The sequence below is a fragment of the Nanorana parkeri genome, unplaced genomic scaffold (assembly GCF_000935625.1).
Source record: "Nanorana parkeri isolate BGI_ZX_2015 unplaced genomic scaffold, ASM93562v1 scaffold760, whole genome shotgun sequence".
Lineage (NCBI taxonomy): Eukaryota > Metazoa > Chordata > Amphibia > Anura > Dicroglossidae > Nanorana > Nanorana parkeri.
In genome coordinates this window covers 794,683-814,553 of record NW_017307028.1, presented here as the reverse complement: position 1 = coordinate 814,553, position 19,871 = coordinate 794,683, and the positions used below count along the sequence as shown (strand labels likewise).

At 43.0% G+C, this 19,871-nt stretch overlaps 1 protein-coding gene across 1 annotated transcript in view; it reads right to left on the bottom strand.

The window, feature by feature from the left end:
• TAPT1 (transmembrane anterior posterior transformation 1) overlaps positions 1–19,871 on the bottom strand; it is a gene marked incomplete at its 3' end in the record, with an annotated part of 61,686 nt that overhangs the window by 24,187 nt on the left and 17,628 nt on the right. The window contains exons 3-4 of the mRNA XM_018564564.1: positions 10,440–10,558; positions 620–782 (exon numbers count right to left, since the gene is read on the bottom strand). Of these exons, the coding sequence (XP_018420066.1) occupies positions 620–782; positions 10,440–10,558 (282 nt within the window). The remainder of the gene's footprint in view (positions 1–619; positions 783–10,439; positions 10,559–19,871) is intronic.

Below are 19,871 nucleotides of genomic sequence, written 5' to 3'. Positions count from 1 at the left end.
AACTGTAACTCAATCCATGATTATTCAGCAATGGAGAATGGTTGCCATTCTCTATTGTTTTAAGATCATTGATTCCATCAATCCATCCATGATTATACAGCAATTATACAGGGCTGTGCGCGGGTCTCACCAGGGCTGCATGTGGCTACCGGGCTCCAGGGTTGTACAGCGCTGTGGGGCTGCCCATTGCTGTGCCTGTCTCTGTGGGTGCCAGAAAGGAGGAGGAGATGTGGGGCCGGACCGGCACTGTCAAAGACAGCTACGGCAAAGTCCCCAGCATGCACGGGACCTTAGGCAGCTGAACTTGTTTCAAAATTGAAAGGGCCCGTATTAGCCTTTAGAATCGGGGCAATTTCACGAGTACAAGTGTAAATGCCCTGTATCGGCCCCGATACTAGTATCGGTATCAGGACATCCCTACACTGTGGTGTATCCTGGTCTGGATATGGTACTGCACGGATGTATTTTAGTTATTGCGGACAAAAGTGACGGCACAGGACACATAATAAACATCAGCACCTAAATGTACAGGTACCCTTGACGTAATAAGCTTCAGCAGCAATATTTTACACAATAACACTGATATAGTTATGGCATGCAAAGGTAGACCAGTACCTACCTCAAGCATATTGTAGATGATATAAAGCTTGATGACTGACTGTCCTCTGATGAGGTGGTACATCATGGAGTAGTCCACATAGTGCATCATGAAGTAACATATCACTAGTATCACTCCCTTCAATATGTCACAGACCTGTGCTGGCTGAAACAACCGACCATCACTGGAAAGCCAAGAATTCATGTCAGTCACAATATAAGTAAATGATGGTAAATTGAATTGAACAGACACATGAATTGCATGACAGCTAATAAAAACTGCATATATAAAAAATACTGGCTTTCTTTTCATTTGTTTTCAGTCATTTGGCTTGAATTGAAAAATACAGGTCAATGCGTCCAAAGTGCAGAAGGCAAGACTTTTTTCTCGATAACACAACATGCAACGTGAACAGGTTCTATCACAATCACTGTCAATGTCAATGTCATATCAATAAATACACTGGAAAATACAGCTTGTTCATTAACCGCCATTGTGCAGAACAACAGGGCTCTTATTAGCTCGCTGCGCCTCCCTTTCCTAGTCAGAGACTTGCTGTGCTGTTATGAGAGGCGGCTGATACAATACAGATTTAGGTAGTTATATTATTTTTAGCTAAAAAAATACATGTAATTTACATGTTCTAAGTGAATGCGTAAGTGAATCAAACTGTATTTGGTAAATTAACTTGTGGTTTACATCTAATACTACAACAGTATTTCCCCTTTTGCAGCCAATATGAGGTAACCTCTATTTTATATTTGTAATCTGTTCTCACGCACATTGCTTAGCTTGCTTTTCCACTTACCTTTAGAAGTGCTTTATACTTGCTTAAAATTACTACGGTACCTAGCTTCCCCCTTATGTAACATTAAGGAGGGTGCTGTGAGAAGTTATGTTCACTCTAATTAACCCCGTCTGTACTGTGCTGGCAGATCCCCACTGTAAACTAGATTTGAACACTGTCTGTTCTAACAAAGAGCGCAAGACTAAGGCTGGCCAAACACTTGTCAATTTCTTTCGTTCAACCCGCGGGCTGAACAGAAGAAATTGACGCGATTCCGCCATCAGCACTAATAGCGTTTCGCCGCTGTTTGCATTGTATTCCGACAGGTGCCACCAGCACGATACCCGATGAGTGGGCAGCTCATTGGCTGCCGACTCTGATCGCACGAAGATTTTCCAGCTGACTCCTTCAATCAGCTGATCAAGGAATGCCAGCTGATCAAGGAATGCCAGCTGAAAGGAAGCCAACAGCCCCACACACTGGCCGAATTTCAGACAGTACATTAAAAACCATCTGAAATTTGGCCAGTGTGCGGGCACCTTTAAAAGGAGAACTATGGGGTTAGGGCTTTTCCCCATAGTTCTCCGAAGGGTAATGGGAGGACACAAACTAGGTCCTCCCATCACCCAAAGCTCAGTATATCGCGAGCTACAGCTTGCGGTATACTGAGACGTCGGAGCTGAAACGGATTCCGACAATTATGTCTGGATCCGCCCAGCTGCATGAGTGACAGCTGGCTCTGTCTATCTAGAGGCAGAGTCAGCTGTACGCGCCCCGTCCCACACACGTTCGCCAGTCAGCGCTGGAGGATCGGACAGGGGAGGGTCCCGTCACGGCTCTCTGCAGTGACAGGATCGAGAAGTGAGCGAGCATCGGTATGTGTTCGCTCACTTCCCGGTCTGCTGAGCCGACCTGTGACAGTTTCATTGTCACAGGTCGGCTAGAACTATGAGGCTGAGTGAAAAGCAGTCACCTCATAGTTCTCCTTTAAGGTGCTATTTCCATTTAGTCCATATAAACACCTCAGGTACTGAGAACCCCATTCGCATACTGTATTTGCTGGCGTATAAGATGACTTTATATACTTAAAAACATCCCCCGAAAATCGGGGGCCGTCTTATACGCCGGGTATACAATGTATACCTTTAGTTCGTTTGGGCCAAGCTGGTCCAAAACGAACGTCCCTAATCTGTCAGCCCGCTGGATGTGCGGTAATACTGTATGTACTCAAATGTGGGCTAAGTATGTTGCTAATACTGTTATAGCCCAAAACCTATGTTTTACCTGGAAAATTAGGGGATCATCTTATACGCCGGCAAATATGGTACATTTCCTGTATGACTTTGTCCACATCTCATTCTGCCTTCCTAATGTCTCCCTTGTAGTCACACAGAAGCACTGCGCTCAGGCTGGGTTCACGCCTAGGCATATCGAATATGCGCGTTTGTCGCACGTTTCTACCGTGATTCGCGGTAAAAAAACAGCGCGACAAACGCGCGTTTCCGAGGGCTACCTGGCTGTATACCAATGGATACGCGTGGCAATACGCCCCAAAGAAGCTCCTGTACTTCTTTGGGCGTTTTGCAGTGCGTTCCTACGTAAAACGCACAGGTGGGAACCATGCCCATAGGCAATCATTGGTTTTCACATGCTGAGCGTTTTACAGATCGTAGGAACGTGCTGTAAAACGCCCGGGTGTGAACCAGGCCTTAGAAACTAGTACCCTGCTTTTCACTGCTCCCTCACAGCTCCATCCTCCACCCTAATGCTCCACCCACATTCCCACCCACCTTTTTACTTTGCCAGGCTTTGCTACAGTCTGGAGATACTGCTGCATGTGACAAGTTGTGCAAGGCATCGTGAGAGATTACCCAAGATTGAGATGGCGCGGAAGCGCAGCAAACTAGCAGAAGTCGCCACTCAGAAGTGGTAAGGATATGCAATGTTTTAAAAAGTAATAAAACATTTTGCAGCATAATAACAAATAGGCTTTCAGGGGTGTGGAATTCCTATTACCCGATGCACGGGACATGCAGTTTCGGGCGCCGGGCGAGTTGTTTTTTTGTACATTTAGCCCTGCTCCGGACAAGCAGAGCTAAATGTACAGTTGGGAGCCACCGCTCATTCACAATGTTAGGCTTCATTCACAATGGGCGATTTGGGATTTCTGCTGCAACCTAGGAATCCCAAATGTCCCATTTAGATGAGGCCGCTGTCCCCGTTCAAGTTAATGACTGGGTCACAGTGGACGCATTTGTAAGCGGTAGTCCGCATGTAATCATATGTGCTAGATTACATGTAGTTTGGAATAGATCATGGTCCCTGGATATAGGATATATGCGTCTAGGGACAGTGATTGATTCCAAATCAGAGCTGCCAAATAAGCAAACTTTGTATTATAGTGCAAGGTCCATTTTAAGTATGTTGTATATATCTAATGGTAACATTTCTAATACAATGTGAATACATGTACAAAACAATCTGGAGCATTCCTAAAACACGTATTTCAGATATTCATCTTGAAGGATAGTGAGACAGAGCCATCTAGTGTCATTCCTTGAAAAACACAGGTTTGACAAAAACTGAAGACTTCATGCACTTCGGAACATCAATGTCGACTCTTAGGGCCTGTTCACACGACGTCCGTTTTGTGTGCTGACCGGATCTGTACGCTGCTGCACTCAAAATGCATCCCAATGTATCCCTATGTGTTTTATGGGCTCCAGTTCTCACATGCGCAGTCCGTGCAGCTAATACTGCCTGTCACATTTTGTCAGGTCCGGAAACGGTCCGGATACGCAAATGCGTCAAAAACGCACTTCCCTGCAGCTAACATACCAACAGCCCCCCTCCAGCAAAAAAAACTTTTTTTTTTTTTTGCTGGAACGCATCAAAAACGCGGCCAAAAACGCACTGCATCAGCAGCTCCACGTCTGCTGATCAGGACCTGATCTCATGTGAACAGGCCCTTAGGTTCCTAAATCGCTAATGATTGCTTAAAATAATTAATAACAATATTGACAAATCTAATTAACAGAAAGGTGTAATTAAAAACATAAATTTATTACATAGAATAACATAAAACACATCTCAAGCCAAAACATTTTTTAAGCCTAAGTCTAAGGCCTGGTTCACACCTGGGCGTTTTGTAGCGCGTTCCTACGCTCTGCAAAACGCTCAAACATCGAAATCCCATTATTTCCTATGGGCATGGTTCACACCTGGGCGTATTACAGTCCGTATTTACCGCGCATATCCATTGGGATACAGCCAGGTAGCCCTCGGAAACGCGCGTTTGTCACGCGGTTTTTTTTACCGTGAATCGCGGCACGAAACGCGTGGCACGAAATGCACGACAAACGCGCATATTCGATACGCCTAGGTGTGAACCCAGCCTAAAGTTTATAGGGAATCTGGACTTATGTTGACCAGGAAAAACCAGGAAAATGTTTGTGTGTGTTTTTTTAGGTCATTGGTGAACTTCGCCAGCTGCTTCTTTGCATAGAGGTCCACAGCAGTAGGAAAGGACAGAACTTGATCTGACCACTGCTGGTGACAGGGGCGCTGGGTGCTGTGGTCCCTCTCACCAATCATGACATAAGTACAATGCCCAGGAGCGATTAAGTGTGCGGTAGAAGAAACTACAGCGCTCAGAGAGGAACTACCCTTGCAGTGGAGCTACCCCCTCACTGAAAGGGTTAAGTGCTCATTAATGCCTAGCGGACTGGAGTAAAGCAGTTTTACTTACCAGACCCTGCTTATCCAATAGTCAGCACGAACCCGTCTACCCTCCACTCTGGCTGGTCGAAAGTCCCTCGCTTCTAATGCAGGCCTGCCGAACCTGCATTAGACATGATGACATTAGGGGTCCTTAGAGCGCCGGAGCGTAGGGGAGAAGATGCTGTGGGGACCAGCCTGGCAGCCCAGAGAGAGCGGGCAGTAGTGGAGCTTAGGTGAGTAAACCAGTTTTTTCCTGTCCACTAGGCATAAATGAGCACTTCACCCTTGTAGTATTGGGGTAACTCCACTGCAAGGGTAGTTTTTTTGGTTTGCCTGGAGATGACCTTTCATTTTTTTTGTAGTACAAATGTCCCCAGAAATGGCAGCTTTTTCTACTCCTGTGGAAAGAATCTCTGTCATATACTAGTGAAATATTGCCTGTAGTAAAGACCCAGCACTGTCTTGGGGATAATACAGCACATCTATTCAAAGAACAATCGAGGATTGCAGAGTTAAATCGAGGATATTGTAATTGGGGTATGGAGGACCAGAGCTACGAGACGAGGCTACTAAATTTAAACATGTTCACATTAGAGGTGAGGAGATTAAGGGGGGATATGATTTCCATGTACAAGATGTTCAATGGTGGTAGCACCATTAAGGATAAACTGTTTAAAATTAATTCCATTACAAAAACTAGAGGCCACCACCTAATATTGGTGGAAAAAAAATTCCAGCACAAGGGGCGAAGGGGGTTCTTCACAGTAAGATCAGTTAGGGTCTGGAACTCACTGCCACAGGCGGTGATTTCAGCAAATAATGTGGAATTGTTCAAGAAACTTTTGGACGATTTCTTAAGGGACCGTAATATACAGGGGTACAGGTACTCCTAGAATGAGATCCTAATAGGTTGGACTTGATGGACTAATGTCTTTATTCAACCTCAAATACTATGTAACTATGTAACAATGCCAGGATTGTAAAAAAGGTACCCTTGCAATTGGGCTCGTTTTGTCTGGGGGGGGGGCTCAAATAAAGAAAAAAACTCACATAATCCTCTGTCCTGCCTGGCTTCTAGACTAGTCCCTGCCGCCCCAGGACCTGTGACGTAAATCACGTCTAATACAGGCCCATTGGCAAGGATGATGCCCAGGGACATACCACATGCAGAAGGTACAGTGGTAAAGAAGTGAGCTGCCACTGCCGCACGACCGAGGACCAGGTGGGTATTTCTTCATTTGAGCCCCTAGGCCCAAATGAGCACTTAACCCTTGCAGTGCAGGGAGTAGCCCCACTGGCAAGGGTTCATTTTTTTAAAATACTGGAGTAGTTCTTTAAGGGAGCATTGCCACAGATGTGCTGGGTGTCAGCGATATCCAAAAAAGAACACATTCCTCACTTAGTCAGAGAGTTATGGTTAAATGCATTTGGAGAAAACATGTCCCGGAAAGGAGGACCACGTACTACCAGGACTATTTGTCATGAGGAACCACAAGGATTTTTAAAGTTTCCTTAGATATTAGATGATTGTCACCATTAGTACAAGATGCTCCACACTCTAAAAGGCAAGCTGCCTCTGTTTTCTATGATGGTGCATTATTGTTGAAAAGTGGTGATGAGCTGGGGCTTAGTGCGAACCCGAGTTTTTATGGGGAGGGAATGCACATGCCACAGCTGATTGGGCTGGGGTGGGGGGGTATTGTCAGTCATAGTTTTGAGTGGGCTTGGGCGAACTCAGGTGACCTTGGCCTGCACCAAGCCCCAGCTAATCGCTAGTGGACAGTACAGCCCAAGGTAGCTCTTCTCCTAAACATTGTCTTTCATGGTCACAATTATCATTATACAGTGGTGCAATGCCGAATACCACTAGCTATAGAGGACTACAAAACCCAGCAACAGTACATTATACAGCGCAATGCAGAATACCGCCAGCTATAATGTACTATTGCTGGGATTTGTTGTAGTCCTCTATAGCTGGTGATATTCTGCATTGCGCTGTATAATGTACTATTGCTGGGATTTGTACTCCTCTATAGCCAATGCCATTCAGCATTCATTGATGTATAATTTTACACTTTCCATTTCACTATATTGCACACCACACCATTGTTTTACTTCCACCGCTCCAAGCTTGCTCCTGTGATGGACTACAACCTTAATACAAACTAGTAGTCCATCACTGGAGCCATTTTTTAAAATGTATTTTATTGTTTATCCGATTAATCGAACTTAATAATCGGCTAACTAATCGATTTTGAAAATAATCGTTAGCTGCAGCTCTAGTCACAATCATTTCTCCAGGCTGATGACAGAAGTGATGGAGCCCAAAAAGACATTGTCATTTATATGGGCCTAGAGAAATATCAACGGCCGAACATTGCCCACCGATACACACATTCCCTGTGCTCCCCCCCTGTGTTCCTTCAACAGAGTACCAAGGTCTAACCCTGACAAGCTTCATATTATGTAGCAGTGTTTGGGCCTGGTGATTGGCAGTGCGCATCCAAATCTGAACACCCGGAGCCACACGGATGTCTGGAACAGGCTTCTGTGCACACTAATAATGAACTTTTGCACGATATTCTAATTATTCGAGTTTCACCTGTATACTAAACTGTGTGGATGGAGGAATCTCCCAAGCTTCAGTATCTTGCTAGTCCGCCCCGCTGGCTCTCAAAATATCTGATCAGATTGGATGCAGGCATTGTTCAGGTGTTTTGCGAGCCAGCGGGGCCGACTAACAAGATTACGGAAGCTTGGCCCAGGTGGAGATTACTCCATCCACACAGTTAAGTGTAGGTGGAGGAATCTGTTGCACCTTTTCCATCTGACCATAGAAAATCTACAGATAATTGTAAGGTGTATGGCCAGCTTTACACTCAGCACCTGTCCCTTCTGTGATCAGGTCTTTTTACAGGTGTGCATGCCATACATCTGTATGAGCCCTGAAAGTAAACCTGTTGTAAGAGAAATATGGCTGCCAAGGTCGAACAACACCTGCCAGTCTGCAGATTGAAGGAACAGCAACATACTAATGAAGTCATCCCTCTGCTGTAACATTCTGTCAGCACATGTGCATGTAGCAAAGCATGGTTGGCTTCTGGTTCTGGTTGAGTGCTGCAGGAGGTTTACGTGAGGAAAGATTCAAGTACATACACTACATGCATTTAAAAGTTCATTAAGGGCCCGTTCACACCCGATGCGTTGGTGTTGCGCTGGGCGCTCTTTCCAGAGCAGCCCCCATGCACAGATAAGAGCAGAATGGTGCAATGTGGTACAACCACAGCACACCGTGCAGTGCCCACAGAATTTAAAGCATGTGACAATTCAATAAAGTTCTAAAAAAAAAAGAAGTAAAAACGTGCAATGTACCTGGATTGGCGCATCAGCACTGTACCTGTCAGCCCACACCAGCAGCCATGCATTCAGCACGGTTTGATGGTGTGAAGAGATCTTTAATATTTAATAAATATATAACTACTTTAATTGTTTTTGTTTCTTTTTTTTTTTAAATATCTGCCTCGAGTTCAGCTTTAAGAGCTGCTTTTACTATATACATCAGACAAGACACAACGGCAGATATAAAATATGCTTACATTACATGGCTGTTATTTCACGTGTCGCAATCACTAGAATAAGTGTTGTTATAAAGGATCAGCTGCAAAGCCACAGTCTGCCACAACACAAGCAAACCATTCCACTTATTGCTTCACACCGACACAGAAGCAGCCATTTGACATTCAGAAGACAGAACAGTTCGTCTTACTCATCTTAGAAATAACAGTGCTGATGTAATAATGATTCTCACATATAAACGGCAATACATGAATGACAACATAATGTCAGTGAACATGTAAGAAAATCATTTATATCTGATTGCTTTAAAGGCTGCCAGTTCATCCCTGTAACTGATGATGTCTAGACGTTATGCAGACTCTGCGGGTAATTAGATTTAGACAATGCCTTACCTGCAATTCATTAGCACCAAAACCTGTGTAATCCAGCAATTAATAGGATGACTTGGCATCTCTGCTCTTTTATCAATGTCTCTTCACTCACTATATACTGCACTCTAAAAACACTTTGAAAGCGTAATACCATAAAAAAGAAGCTACATAGCCAATATTCCTACAAAATGAGATTGCTGAAGCTGGTAAATCGCAGCCTCATGATGACAAGTTATATGACATACTGATATGACTTATGACTTATGACTGCACTATGTGGGCATCAACATCACAGCAGTGATTGGCTTTTGTTAGCATCAAAAGCTTTCCTTGTCCTCACTCTTAAATTTCTATGCAAGCGAGCACTGATGTTCACTATCTATGGAGAGTAATAGCCGGGTAGCAGCTGCATTCCAAATAAATGAGTTTCCACGAGGCAACAGAGAAAAGGCAGAAAACAAAACTTCTTTAGGAAAAAGCTCAAATACTTGGAAATATTCACATTAAATCAGCAGCGTAAGCACGATAACTTCAGGTTAAAGAGATCCTGTCCCCTTGCCCATTCAGAGCAATGTACAGTGGTACCTCGGTTCACGAACTTAATTCGTTCCACGATTCTGGTTGCGAACCGAATCAAACTGTGATCAGACTGCGATCTCGACTAGAGGAAGCCACGACCATGTGTCAGAGCAGGGAAGATGGCTGCGGTTGTGTTCGTCACCCGATGCGGAGTTCGTGAACGGTAGCAACATTTTGCTGAACTTCCTGTTTGCGAACCGACACAGAAGCGTTCGTGAACCGAGGTACCACTGTAACAGGGTCAGTCTAAAGCCCACCCCACAAGCGCCTTCTACTCAACTTTACAGCAACCCGTTGCGTAAATGTTGCAGCAAAATACCTGGCACTGGTATGGGGGGGAGAAGATGACAGCTTTGAGTTGGTGTAATTCTCCCTTCTCTTATCTGAGATAGCAAGTCTTGATATGGGCATCTATTGTGTTTTCCCTTTATATGACTTCTGCTTTTTTCCTGATGGTATCATGAATCGCCCATTTTTGACTACCCATTCTTAATAAGGAGACATATGGGACAATAATCTGTTGTTACTCTTTTACTTTCTCGCTGTTTATTGATATAGAACTTTATGTAAGGGGCTGCTGCATAGATCTTTCGTCCAGCATATAGTTGGGTGAATGCCGTTTGCATAGCGTTGAGGAACATAGGAATTTCCAGGGTTTAATAAAGAGAGATCATGTTGACTGCTAGAATAGCTTACATAAAGCAGACATTAGCAAGCTCAAGTCGCATCATGGGCTCATGCTATGAGCTTGTAACACATACAAACAATACCTAGAAGTAGAGTAAAGAGTAGACAAATCACATCTTACCTTAATCCACAACAAGGCAGCGTAATGAGCCTGATAAGTGCCAGCAGGACCCTCAGCGGGAGTAATGTGAAAACATACAAGAAAGCATCGAGGCACAGGAAGAACCCAAAGAGCATCAGCTGTAAAGGAGAAGGAAGAAATGTGAACCTTCAATATTAAAGAGAACCTGCCATGAAGTAAAATAACAGTCTCAGAAGTCAGCAAGCCCCATCATGGACCCACAGAGATTCAGTAAATGTGACACAAATATTCTGCTTCCCTTGAGAAAAAAAAGTCACTCTAACCAAAGCTGAATGAATCATAAACAACTGCTTTCTTCTGTTCATAAAATGTTTCTGTTTGCAGTTTTTCATCCTTTGCATCTCAGCCCTGAAAATCCAGGCAAACAACTAAATACATGAATGCAATATGTGAGCTCTGCATTTCTGTCCCTCCAGTCCTGAGATTTACACAGCACAGCCCAGTCTGGCAGGGCAGGAGACCTGCTGCAGTGCACTAACACTTACAGGTCTGGACCTTTCCCTAGACTGGGCAGCAGGTTGAGGAGTTCGTCCTTATGGCTCCTTATGCTGCTTCTCTCTTCCCAAGTCTGAGCTCTGCTGTGCATGGGATTGTAAGAAGCGGAAACCAAGTTGAATTCTTCTTCTGCATTTAAAGAAGTATTGGGAAAAGTAAAATACAGTATACTCTTCCCAATACTTTGGTTGGTGTGTGACACACGCAACTGTCACACACAGGCTCTATAGATCGAGAACTGAGCGATCACAAACAGCTGATCGCTCAGCTTATGGTCTTCTCTCTGCAGGGAGCAATGACTGTCAGTCATCGCTCCCCACAGGGATTGCCCCGTTAGAGGGCAGGCCCAGCTGGCCCTGGCTCTACAGAGGCAGAGCTAGATGTTAATCAGGCAGCAGTGTGGATCCCAACAATATTGTCGGGATATTTCCCCTTTGCAGTGCGGCTCTGCATGTTCAGTATATGGTGGGCAGTAGCCCGCTATATGCAGAGTTTGGATCACAGGAGTACATTAGTAAATGTAGTCCTGTAACCCAAAAGAGAACTATAGCCCAAAAAAAGGTTTAGCTTTAGTTCTCTCTAAAATAAGTAAATTTTATGAGGTAGTAATGTGTGTTTAGTATTTCTTTGGAGTTCAGATTTAACATCTTGAAGCATAAATACGTATGTGATTTTATTGTCTGGCTTTAGGTCTGTTAAAAAGGAAAGGATATTATTTTCATTGTAATTTCTTTCAAAATGTATACGTGGAAAAATATCAGTTGAGGCTGTTAATTTTATCAATCTGTGTTAGACTGGTATGTGGTAATGCCCAGTAAGACCTTTTCAATTATGAAACTAATCATTAGCTGCAGCCCTTTTTTAAAGTTTCCTCTAGTTGTCAATGGAGCCGGGTCCTAAAAAATCCTGCTGGCTCCTGGATTGGACAGACTAGCTACTGGATTCCATATTAAATTTATCCACCCCTGATGCAAGTGACATATATACAGAAGTATTATTTTCAAACCCCTAAAGAAAGCGAGAGCTGGAACCTGATAGATTTCAATAAATAACACCTTACACTTCCCTAAATGTATAAAGGATAATCCCATATGCTTGTTATATTAGCCATGATTTGCAGAACGGAAAACCCCATTTGTTTGTGACACCCACATGTATTAACTACGAGGCGCCACTTTTTTTTCGCATGGTAACCAGAGTAAATCTGCAACCAACCAAAAAACATTCTATTTTTATATCCAAACTTCAGTCTGCCAAACACAGACAGCAAGATGGGGTCCCAACGTTTACAGTGGTAATCACACAGCCATCAAACCCCGTTCAGTGCAGCAAGATAATTTTACTGCTACATTTAGCTGTATGTGCTAATGAAAACTGCTGCCAAGAATGGAGCTTTCTGAAATTACAGTTCAAATGTCACCAGGCCCTTGTAGAACAACACTTCGCTGACAGCAGATTGAGCAACAACACCTAGCTAGATACTTGATGGCAGGGAATAAAGAAATAGAAAAAATACATCTCTGGAGAAAAAGGCATAGGACACTCCAGACAGTTAGAGTTACTGGGGGAAATGAACGGCCCAGAACATGGGAACTAGGATGACTATAGAAGTAATTTGATGTTGTGGCATTAAATCTACAATTATTAGAGAAATGATGGAATATCAGGAAGACAGAATTAAGCTTCTACAATGGGCTGTTTTAGAAGAAATGCTTTCCTTTGTCATGGAAGCACCCTGTAGTACAGTCAATTTCCATCTTTGTAAGTGATCAGCATTTATGGTGGTAATGTAGAGGTGCGGAGATGATGTATATGGGTGTGCATTTTCATGACTTACAGTGCAGGCTTTCTTCACTTTTTATTAGGCTTGAATCCCTGAAATTCAAAACTTTCTCCATGGGAAATTTAGTCTGACATCGGGGTTGGATTGTAAAGCAGATCCCCTCTCCGTGTGACTCATTATAACACGATCACCAAACACCAGCTCTGCCTTTGCACACAATACACTGTCCATGAAGTGGGAGAGGTAGAGAGCTCACAGAGAGAGCTCATTTGTGATATACACACATTGCTTGCACAGTACGGAGGGTGGCCATTTTCATGAGTATAGGAAGCGGAAAGCTATTAAGAATCTTAGTTTCTGTGTTCATATACAGCAACTACGTATGGTTGCTTCATGTAGATGGTGTACATTGCTGGCTTATTTATTTAAAAATATATATCTCTGCAAAAGTGGGAAATTGGCTTTAAAGAGGAACTGAACTCTGAAAGCAGCCAGAGGACAAATTACTAGCCCCTGTATTGCCTGCAGCCTTTTCCCATTACGGACATAAAATGCCTTCTTTTGCGCTGTGTTTCTGTGAGGAGGCAGCCATTTTGGTTAAGCAGGACTTTGGTGATGTCAGACAGGAGGACAGTGAGCAACACAGCAGTGATATCACTAAATCTCACTCCAAATCCCCTAAGACTACCAGTCTGGGGCAGCAGTGCCTTAGGTCTCACACTACAGATATGACAGTGTAGGCACAGGAGTGCCTAGATAACTTTATCTGCAAGTGCTCTGCCCTTTTTCAGAAAGACACATATTTCAGGATCCTGCTTGGGCACAAATAACATTTCCAAAAATCTTCATTTTGAGTTCTGGTAGATCTTAAATGGTTATTTCTAAAAGGAAGAGTTTAACTGATCTTGTGTCACTGTTATTACTTGCTTAATCAACTTGAATAGACAATTAAATGAAGGTGACTTGACGCCATTACTGTTTCCCTTTAATATCGCTAGATGTGAAGGGCACAGAGTAAACATACGGAGATGGGCAGATGATTTGTTTAATGTACCAACTTCTCAATACATAGAGATTCTCTTACTGTCCAAGTGTAGGACTGTAGACCAAAATGGTTTCTCTTCCAGACATTTAATGACAGATATTTATAAAAAGATTACATTTTTTGCAAAAACTAGGAAATAAAAAGCAAAAAGAAACAAAACAAACAAAAAAAGAACTGTATGCAAACTTGGACTGTGGAAAAATCAACATTTGTCTGACCAAAGCTCTGCATGTTCTTCAGAGGACTAAATATTTATCTATAAAATCTGTTTGCACACACTGGGATATGCCAACGCAGTAGCTGTTGTAAGGATATCTATAGTGTGCAACAACTTTGATTGAAGCGAGTGCAGGCAGAGGAAGGAAGTAACACCCATGTAAAATGAGTGTGTAACCACAGACAGAACAAACCCGTAACTGACACACATGCAGCAGCCTGCTAGTTAAAGCTGCCGAGACCCTCTCCTAAAGCTGGCCATACACCTATAGAATATCTGCAGACTTTCTATGGTCAGATGGAAAAAGTGCAACAGATTCCTCCATCTACACTAAACTGTGCGGATGGAGGAATCTCCCGCTCGGCCAAGCTTCAGTATAGCTAGTCAGCCCCGCTGGAACTTAAAATACCTGAACAATGCCCTCATCCAATCAGACTGTTCAGGTATTTTGAGAGCCAGCGGGGCCGACTAGCAAGATACTGAAGCTTGGCCCAGCGGGAGATTCCTCCATACACAGAGTTTAGCATAGATGAAGGAATCTGTTGCACATTTTCCTTCTGACAATAGAAAATCTGCAGATCATCCATAGGTGTATGGCCAGCTTTAGTCACACAGTCTTATACTCAAAGTTCACATATAGATGGGTTACTATTTTCTGATTATTATTTAAAGTCAAAAAGCATAATGACAATATCTGCTCTAACTTGCAAGCAAAATATAATGGATTACTCAGATTAAAAAGCTAAGGAAGCTCTTCCCTGGCCCCCTTAGGTTACCCCCCATTAATCTACAATGTAGCTAATCTTTGACTGGCTTCCCCAACTGTATTCCCCATTTATTCCCACAAGAAATCCAGCAGTGGCTGATGGAGCCAACAAGTATGCAGCCAAATTTGAGCTATCATTTGTGGCCCCATTCACATGGGGCGATCTGGGATTCTCAGGTGTCCCGTTTAGATGTAAGTAAATGACCCGGGCACAGAGGCCCCATTGTATATGATATGACTACATGGGGCGTGGAATAGTTCACTGTTGCTGAACGCATTGATCCTGTGTCCAGCGTCAGTGATCTATTCCACACTGCATTTAATCGTATTATACACGGTTACATGCGGACTGCCACTTGCCAGAGGAATCGGTAGGTTGCCCCTGCAGGAATGCCAACGCTCCCCGTGTGAACAAGGCCTATGGGTGGATCAGTCACAGTAAACACAAAAGGGGGCAATGTAATAAAGCAACTGCAACACTTTTTTTTTGTTATGGCCATATTAAAGAGTCCTGTGTTCATTCCGTTAAAGCATCGCAAGAGTTTTCTTGCTTTTTCAGATACATGTAACAGATTCTGGTAGTTCTTACATGCCACACTTTTACATTCTGGTGCTGTGGCTGCAACCAATCCCTAGGGAAATATCACCATATCGGTGGTAAGAAAAAGGGAGGGGAGTAAGACCTGTTGGAGGAAACTGTGTTGCAAATGTGAGAATTCTGTCTGAGGCAATTATGCAACCAATTCATGTACACCATACCAACAGTTACATGAATCTGAAGCAAGCTGCGCCATTTGTTGCACAGACAGGAGACCGATATCTGACACTTTTAATGAATTCCAGGGACAAAGTGTAGGATTATTATTTCCCTATATTTAGCGCTCAAAAAAAAAAGCCTTTCAACCAATGCAAACCTTTGTCCATTGACTGCTAAGAATGTACTAAGTCCTTTTCGAAAGCAGGAATTTCAAGTTTGCACTCCACTAAATAATGCAAAGACACATCAAGGGGTTTGTTTTAGTAAAGCTAATGTGAAATACAAAACATCAAATAGGTGTGTCATTAGTGGCTGGTGCAAACAATATATGAAAAGGGAGCAGATGTAACCCCCAAATTATTTTGTACAGGGTTTTGGCAATCAAATATGATGTCATTTGCTGCAGTGATACTTTGTTAAAAAGCTAATTTACCAATGCAAAAGGGAACCAAAGGTTTGAAAGTAGGGATGCACAGATACTTTTCGAGTACCAGTGCCGATACTTGGCATTTTCATGAGAACTACCAGGGTTGCAGCGGTTGCAGCTGGGACCTGGCTCTGGCACTCCACCACTGTCCTGAAATCATTAGTCTGTATTGTTTTAGAAAAACTGTCACATGACAATAAACAAAAATGTATCAGTACTCGTACTTGTAAGTACTCAGCAAGTACCAGTACTCGTACTCGCAAAACTGGTATCTGTGCATCAATTTATTTATATGTATAAAAACAAAATCGTACATTAAAACAGAAATGTACAAATCCCAGGAGCTCCGTGTGCTCCTTACACATGACAGCTCCTGCCTCCAACTGTCTCCTAATTTTTGAATTTTTCTCTAGTGTAGTCTTGGAGGTCAAAAGTATCGGTACATGTACCGAGTACTGTACTTGGTATCTGTGCAACCCTATTTGAAAGCGTCATCTTCACATCATAAGTCAGGCCGAATTCATATTGCTGAAGTGCATGCTCACATATATGCACATTATTACATGCATTAATGTGCGCTGCGTTAGGCAGCTTATTCATTGTGAATAGTCTGTAAGTACACTGTAATGCAGGTCTTAATGCACTAGCACCTTTTTTTCTCAGTGAAGCTAACCACAACCCAGTGTCGGTTCATACATGTGCACTATGGTGTTCTTTGTAGGTGCTCTGGAATGCCATTTAAATTTAAAGTAATATTAAAGTTAAAAGGTTTTTAAGCTATTTTAAATGCTGATTAAATCACTTGCAATGGATGATGTTGCTTGACCTTTAAAGCTTTTGGTTTCCTGCAGAATCAGCTGGTCCCCTGAAACCTGGCCGTGCTCCCCACTCCTCCTCCAAGCAAGTAGATGAACAGCTGCTGCAGACTGCTCTGTCCCTTATGATTTTGTACTAGGCAGGAAGGTTAGGTAGGCAGAGCTGAGAGAGGTGGAGCCAGCTGTTTGGAAGCATGATGACTAAGTGTTTGGGCATTTGTTTAATCTAGATTAATTTTTTGTTAGAGTTTAATACTACATGAATGCCACTGCAATACAAGGAGCACTGCCACTGAAACATGCCATGATATATATCGATAGATCGATATATAGACATATATATATTTGTGAAATGAAGGGTGATTTGTATTGACCAAAAGACTAGAAGACTTGCTTCAGTTGTAAATGTCCAGGCAATGGGTATGCATTTCTTTTCCATTTGTTTTGGCTTGATTCACATATAAGCTCTGTTTTGGTGCCAGGACCTCAGTGCTGCCTGACTCTGGTGTAGAATCTCCCAAAGTAGAATAAGGTGGTGTAGGGGCTCGGTTTAGGAGTTGTTCTATAGGTTGGGGAGTGGGGTGTTAACTGCTAAATTCAGGGTCTTTTTCTCAACCTTTGTAAAACATCGGCCGGGTACACTACTCAGCAGAAGAATGCCACAAAACGAAAATAAAATGTTTTTCTTATCTATGTGTTTCTAACACAGACAATAACTATAAAGACACTAGTTGACGGAGACTCGCCCATAGGAAGATTATCAGTGAGATAAAAAACACGTAAATCCCCTAGGGATTCTTGGCTTGCAGGCCTGATCCTGTAGCTCCAACTGTATCTGTCTGCCCCATACTAGCACTATATGTTAGTTAATGGATGTTAGAAGCTAGTACATATTTGGCATTTAGAACAGTAGAAAAGGGAATGGTCAGAGAGGGATCACGTTGACGCAGTTGGCAAGCCTGAAGATCTATTGCAATATACGCAGTCTGACAATCCCTGTTTTTAAGCAAAAGTTTGCTTGCGATATGTAAGGGTGTATAGAAGTATTCAGAGGGTCAATTCAGAATTTTCACAAAACAAGGAGGGTGCCAGTCAATCTAATATGCTAGATACATCAGGGTAGCAATTCTCATCCTTTTTAATTCATGGCACCCTTTAAAAGTACTCAAAATCTGGAGACACCCGTCTAAAATGTAAAAAAAACAAACAAACAAAAAAAATGTTGCCGTCTCCAAAATCCATAACGGAAGATCTCAAAGCAACGTGTATAAAAAAAAAAAAAAACAACGTAAAAACGATGTGTGCATCTCCAAAATCCATAGCAGACCCTTATCCCAGATAGGGGTCTGGTATGAATTTTAACAGGGTACCCCACACAAAAAATGGGGTTGCCTCTTCAGTTCAGGAGCCCACCCTTTGACATCACAAGCCCGTCTGCCCTATGGAAAGGCATAATGCTGTGTGAAAATTTTAAGGCACCCCTGAGGAAGATAGGAGGCACCCTGGTTGTGAAAAGCTGCATTAGGGAGTCTTGGATTGTATTTAATGTAGCGGCTTCATATTGACAACAACCATAGAAAAACGAAACATTTGGCCATCGATTTTTAAGGAGCATTGGCGACCTGGCTCCTGGGAATTGCCCAGCCCTGCTTTACTCATGTAAAAAAAGCATTATACTGCTTATGTGTAGTGAAAAAACACAAACAAGGGGCGCCTTTCCTGGTGCAGACAAATTTATTAAGAACAAAATCAAAAGGTAAATATGAAACATACTCACAAAGATCGGCATGATTGCAATATAAAGAGTAGGTGCATGGACCCAAGAGAAAGTCTATGATAGCTGCACAGACGTATCTGTGTGTCAGCAAAGAAGACTATGTGATGACACGTTTCCGGGGTCACGCCCCCTTCATAATTTTTTATATATTTTAAATACACGCATAGCTTTTTAAATATATACATACGTTTTTATTCATGTGTACTATGAACAGGGTATATGCATGTATAATCTTGTCCCAATTGTATTTCGTATATAATCAGTCATTCTTTGTCCTGTATATTAGTTTTATCAGCTATATTCGTTAACATAAATCTGTTTTGATATGGCTTGTATAGCTTTTCATACTAGCCGAAAACGAACTTTATACATTTGTCATGGTATCTTCTACGAATCGTTCTCAGTAATAGCCCACCTCCCTCCCATAGTGCTCAATGCATACTGTACAGCTGACATGCTGCATAGCAGAACATGGTCCGGTTTTCTGTCCCGTGGATTGGACGAAAACACTGGCCACTCCCCCCAGGCGAGCCCACGTGTAGCCATTCAATGATTGGTCCAGTGTCCTGAAGGGTTGCCCCGTCAGTTACTGGACAGGGCACCCTCTCCACAGGCATGGACGTCACATTATACACATCCCCAGTAGCTGCGTTCTGAGCCGACGAGGTTCCCGCACACTTGCCGATTGGCCAGCAGCCACTATATCTTGCATATGGGACGGAGGAGGCCTGCATCTGATGAAGGGGGCGTGACCCCGGAAACGCGTCATCACTTAGTCTTCTTTGCTGACACACAGACACGGCTGTGCAGCTATCATAGACTTTCTCTTGGGTCCATGCACCTACTCTTTATATTGCAATCATGCCGATCTTTGTGAGTATGTTTCATATTTAACTTTGATTTTGTTCTTAATAAATTTGTCTGCACCAGGAAAGGCGCCCCTTGTTTGTGTTTTTCCCTAGATTTTGTCTCCCTGGCTGGTTTGGGGCAGCATCCTGCAGACTTTCTACAACTTGCTCCCATTTTTTAACAGATTTTGTTTGATTATACTTTTGATTATATTGGTATATCCAGGCTGAGCAGTCCTATCTGGCGCTTTTTTGTTCATATCTGTGCTTATGTGTAGTACTAAAACATGAAACATGTACATGGGGCAGCACAGTGACTTAGTGGTTAACACTTCTGGGCGTCTCTTTTGTATCCCAGGGCACTGGTTCGTATCCCGGTATTGATTGGTCCAGTGTCCTGAAGGGTTGCCCCGTCAGTTACTGGACAGGGCACCCTCTCCACAGGCATGGACGTCACATTATACACATCCCCAGTAGCTGC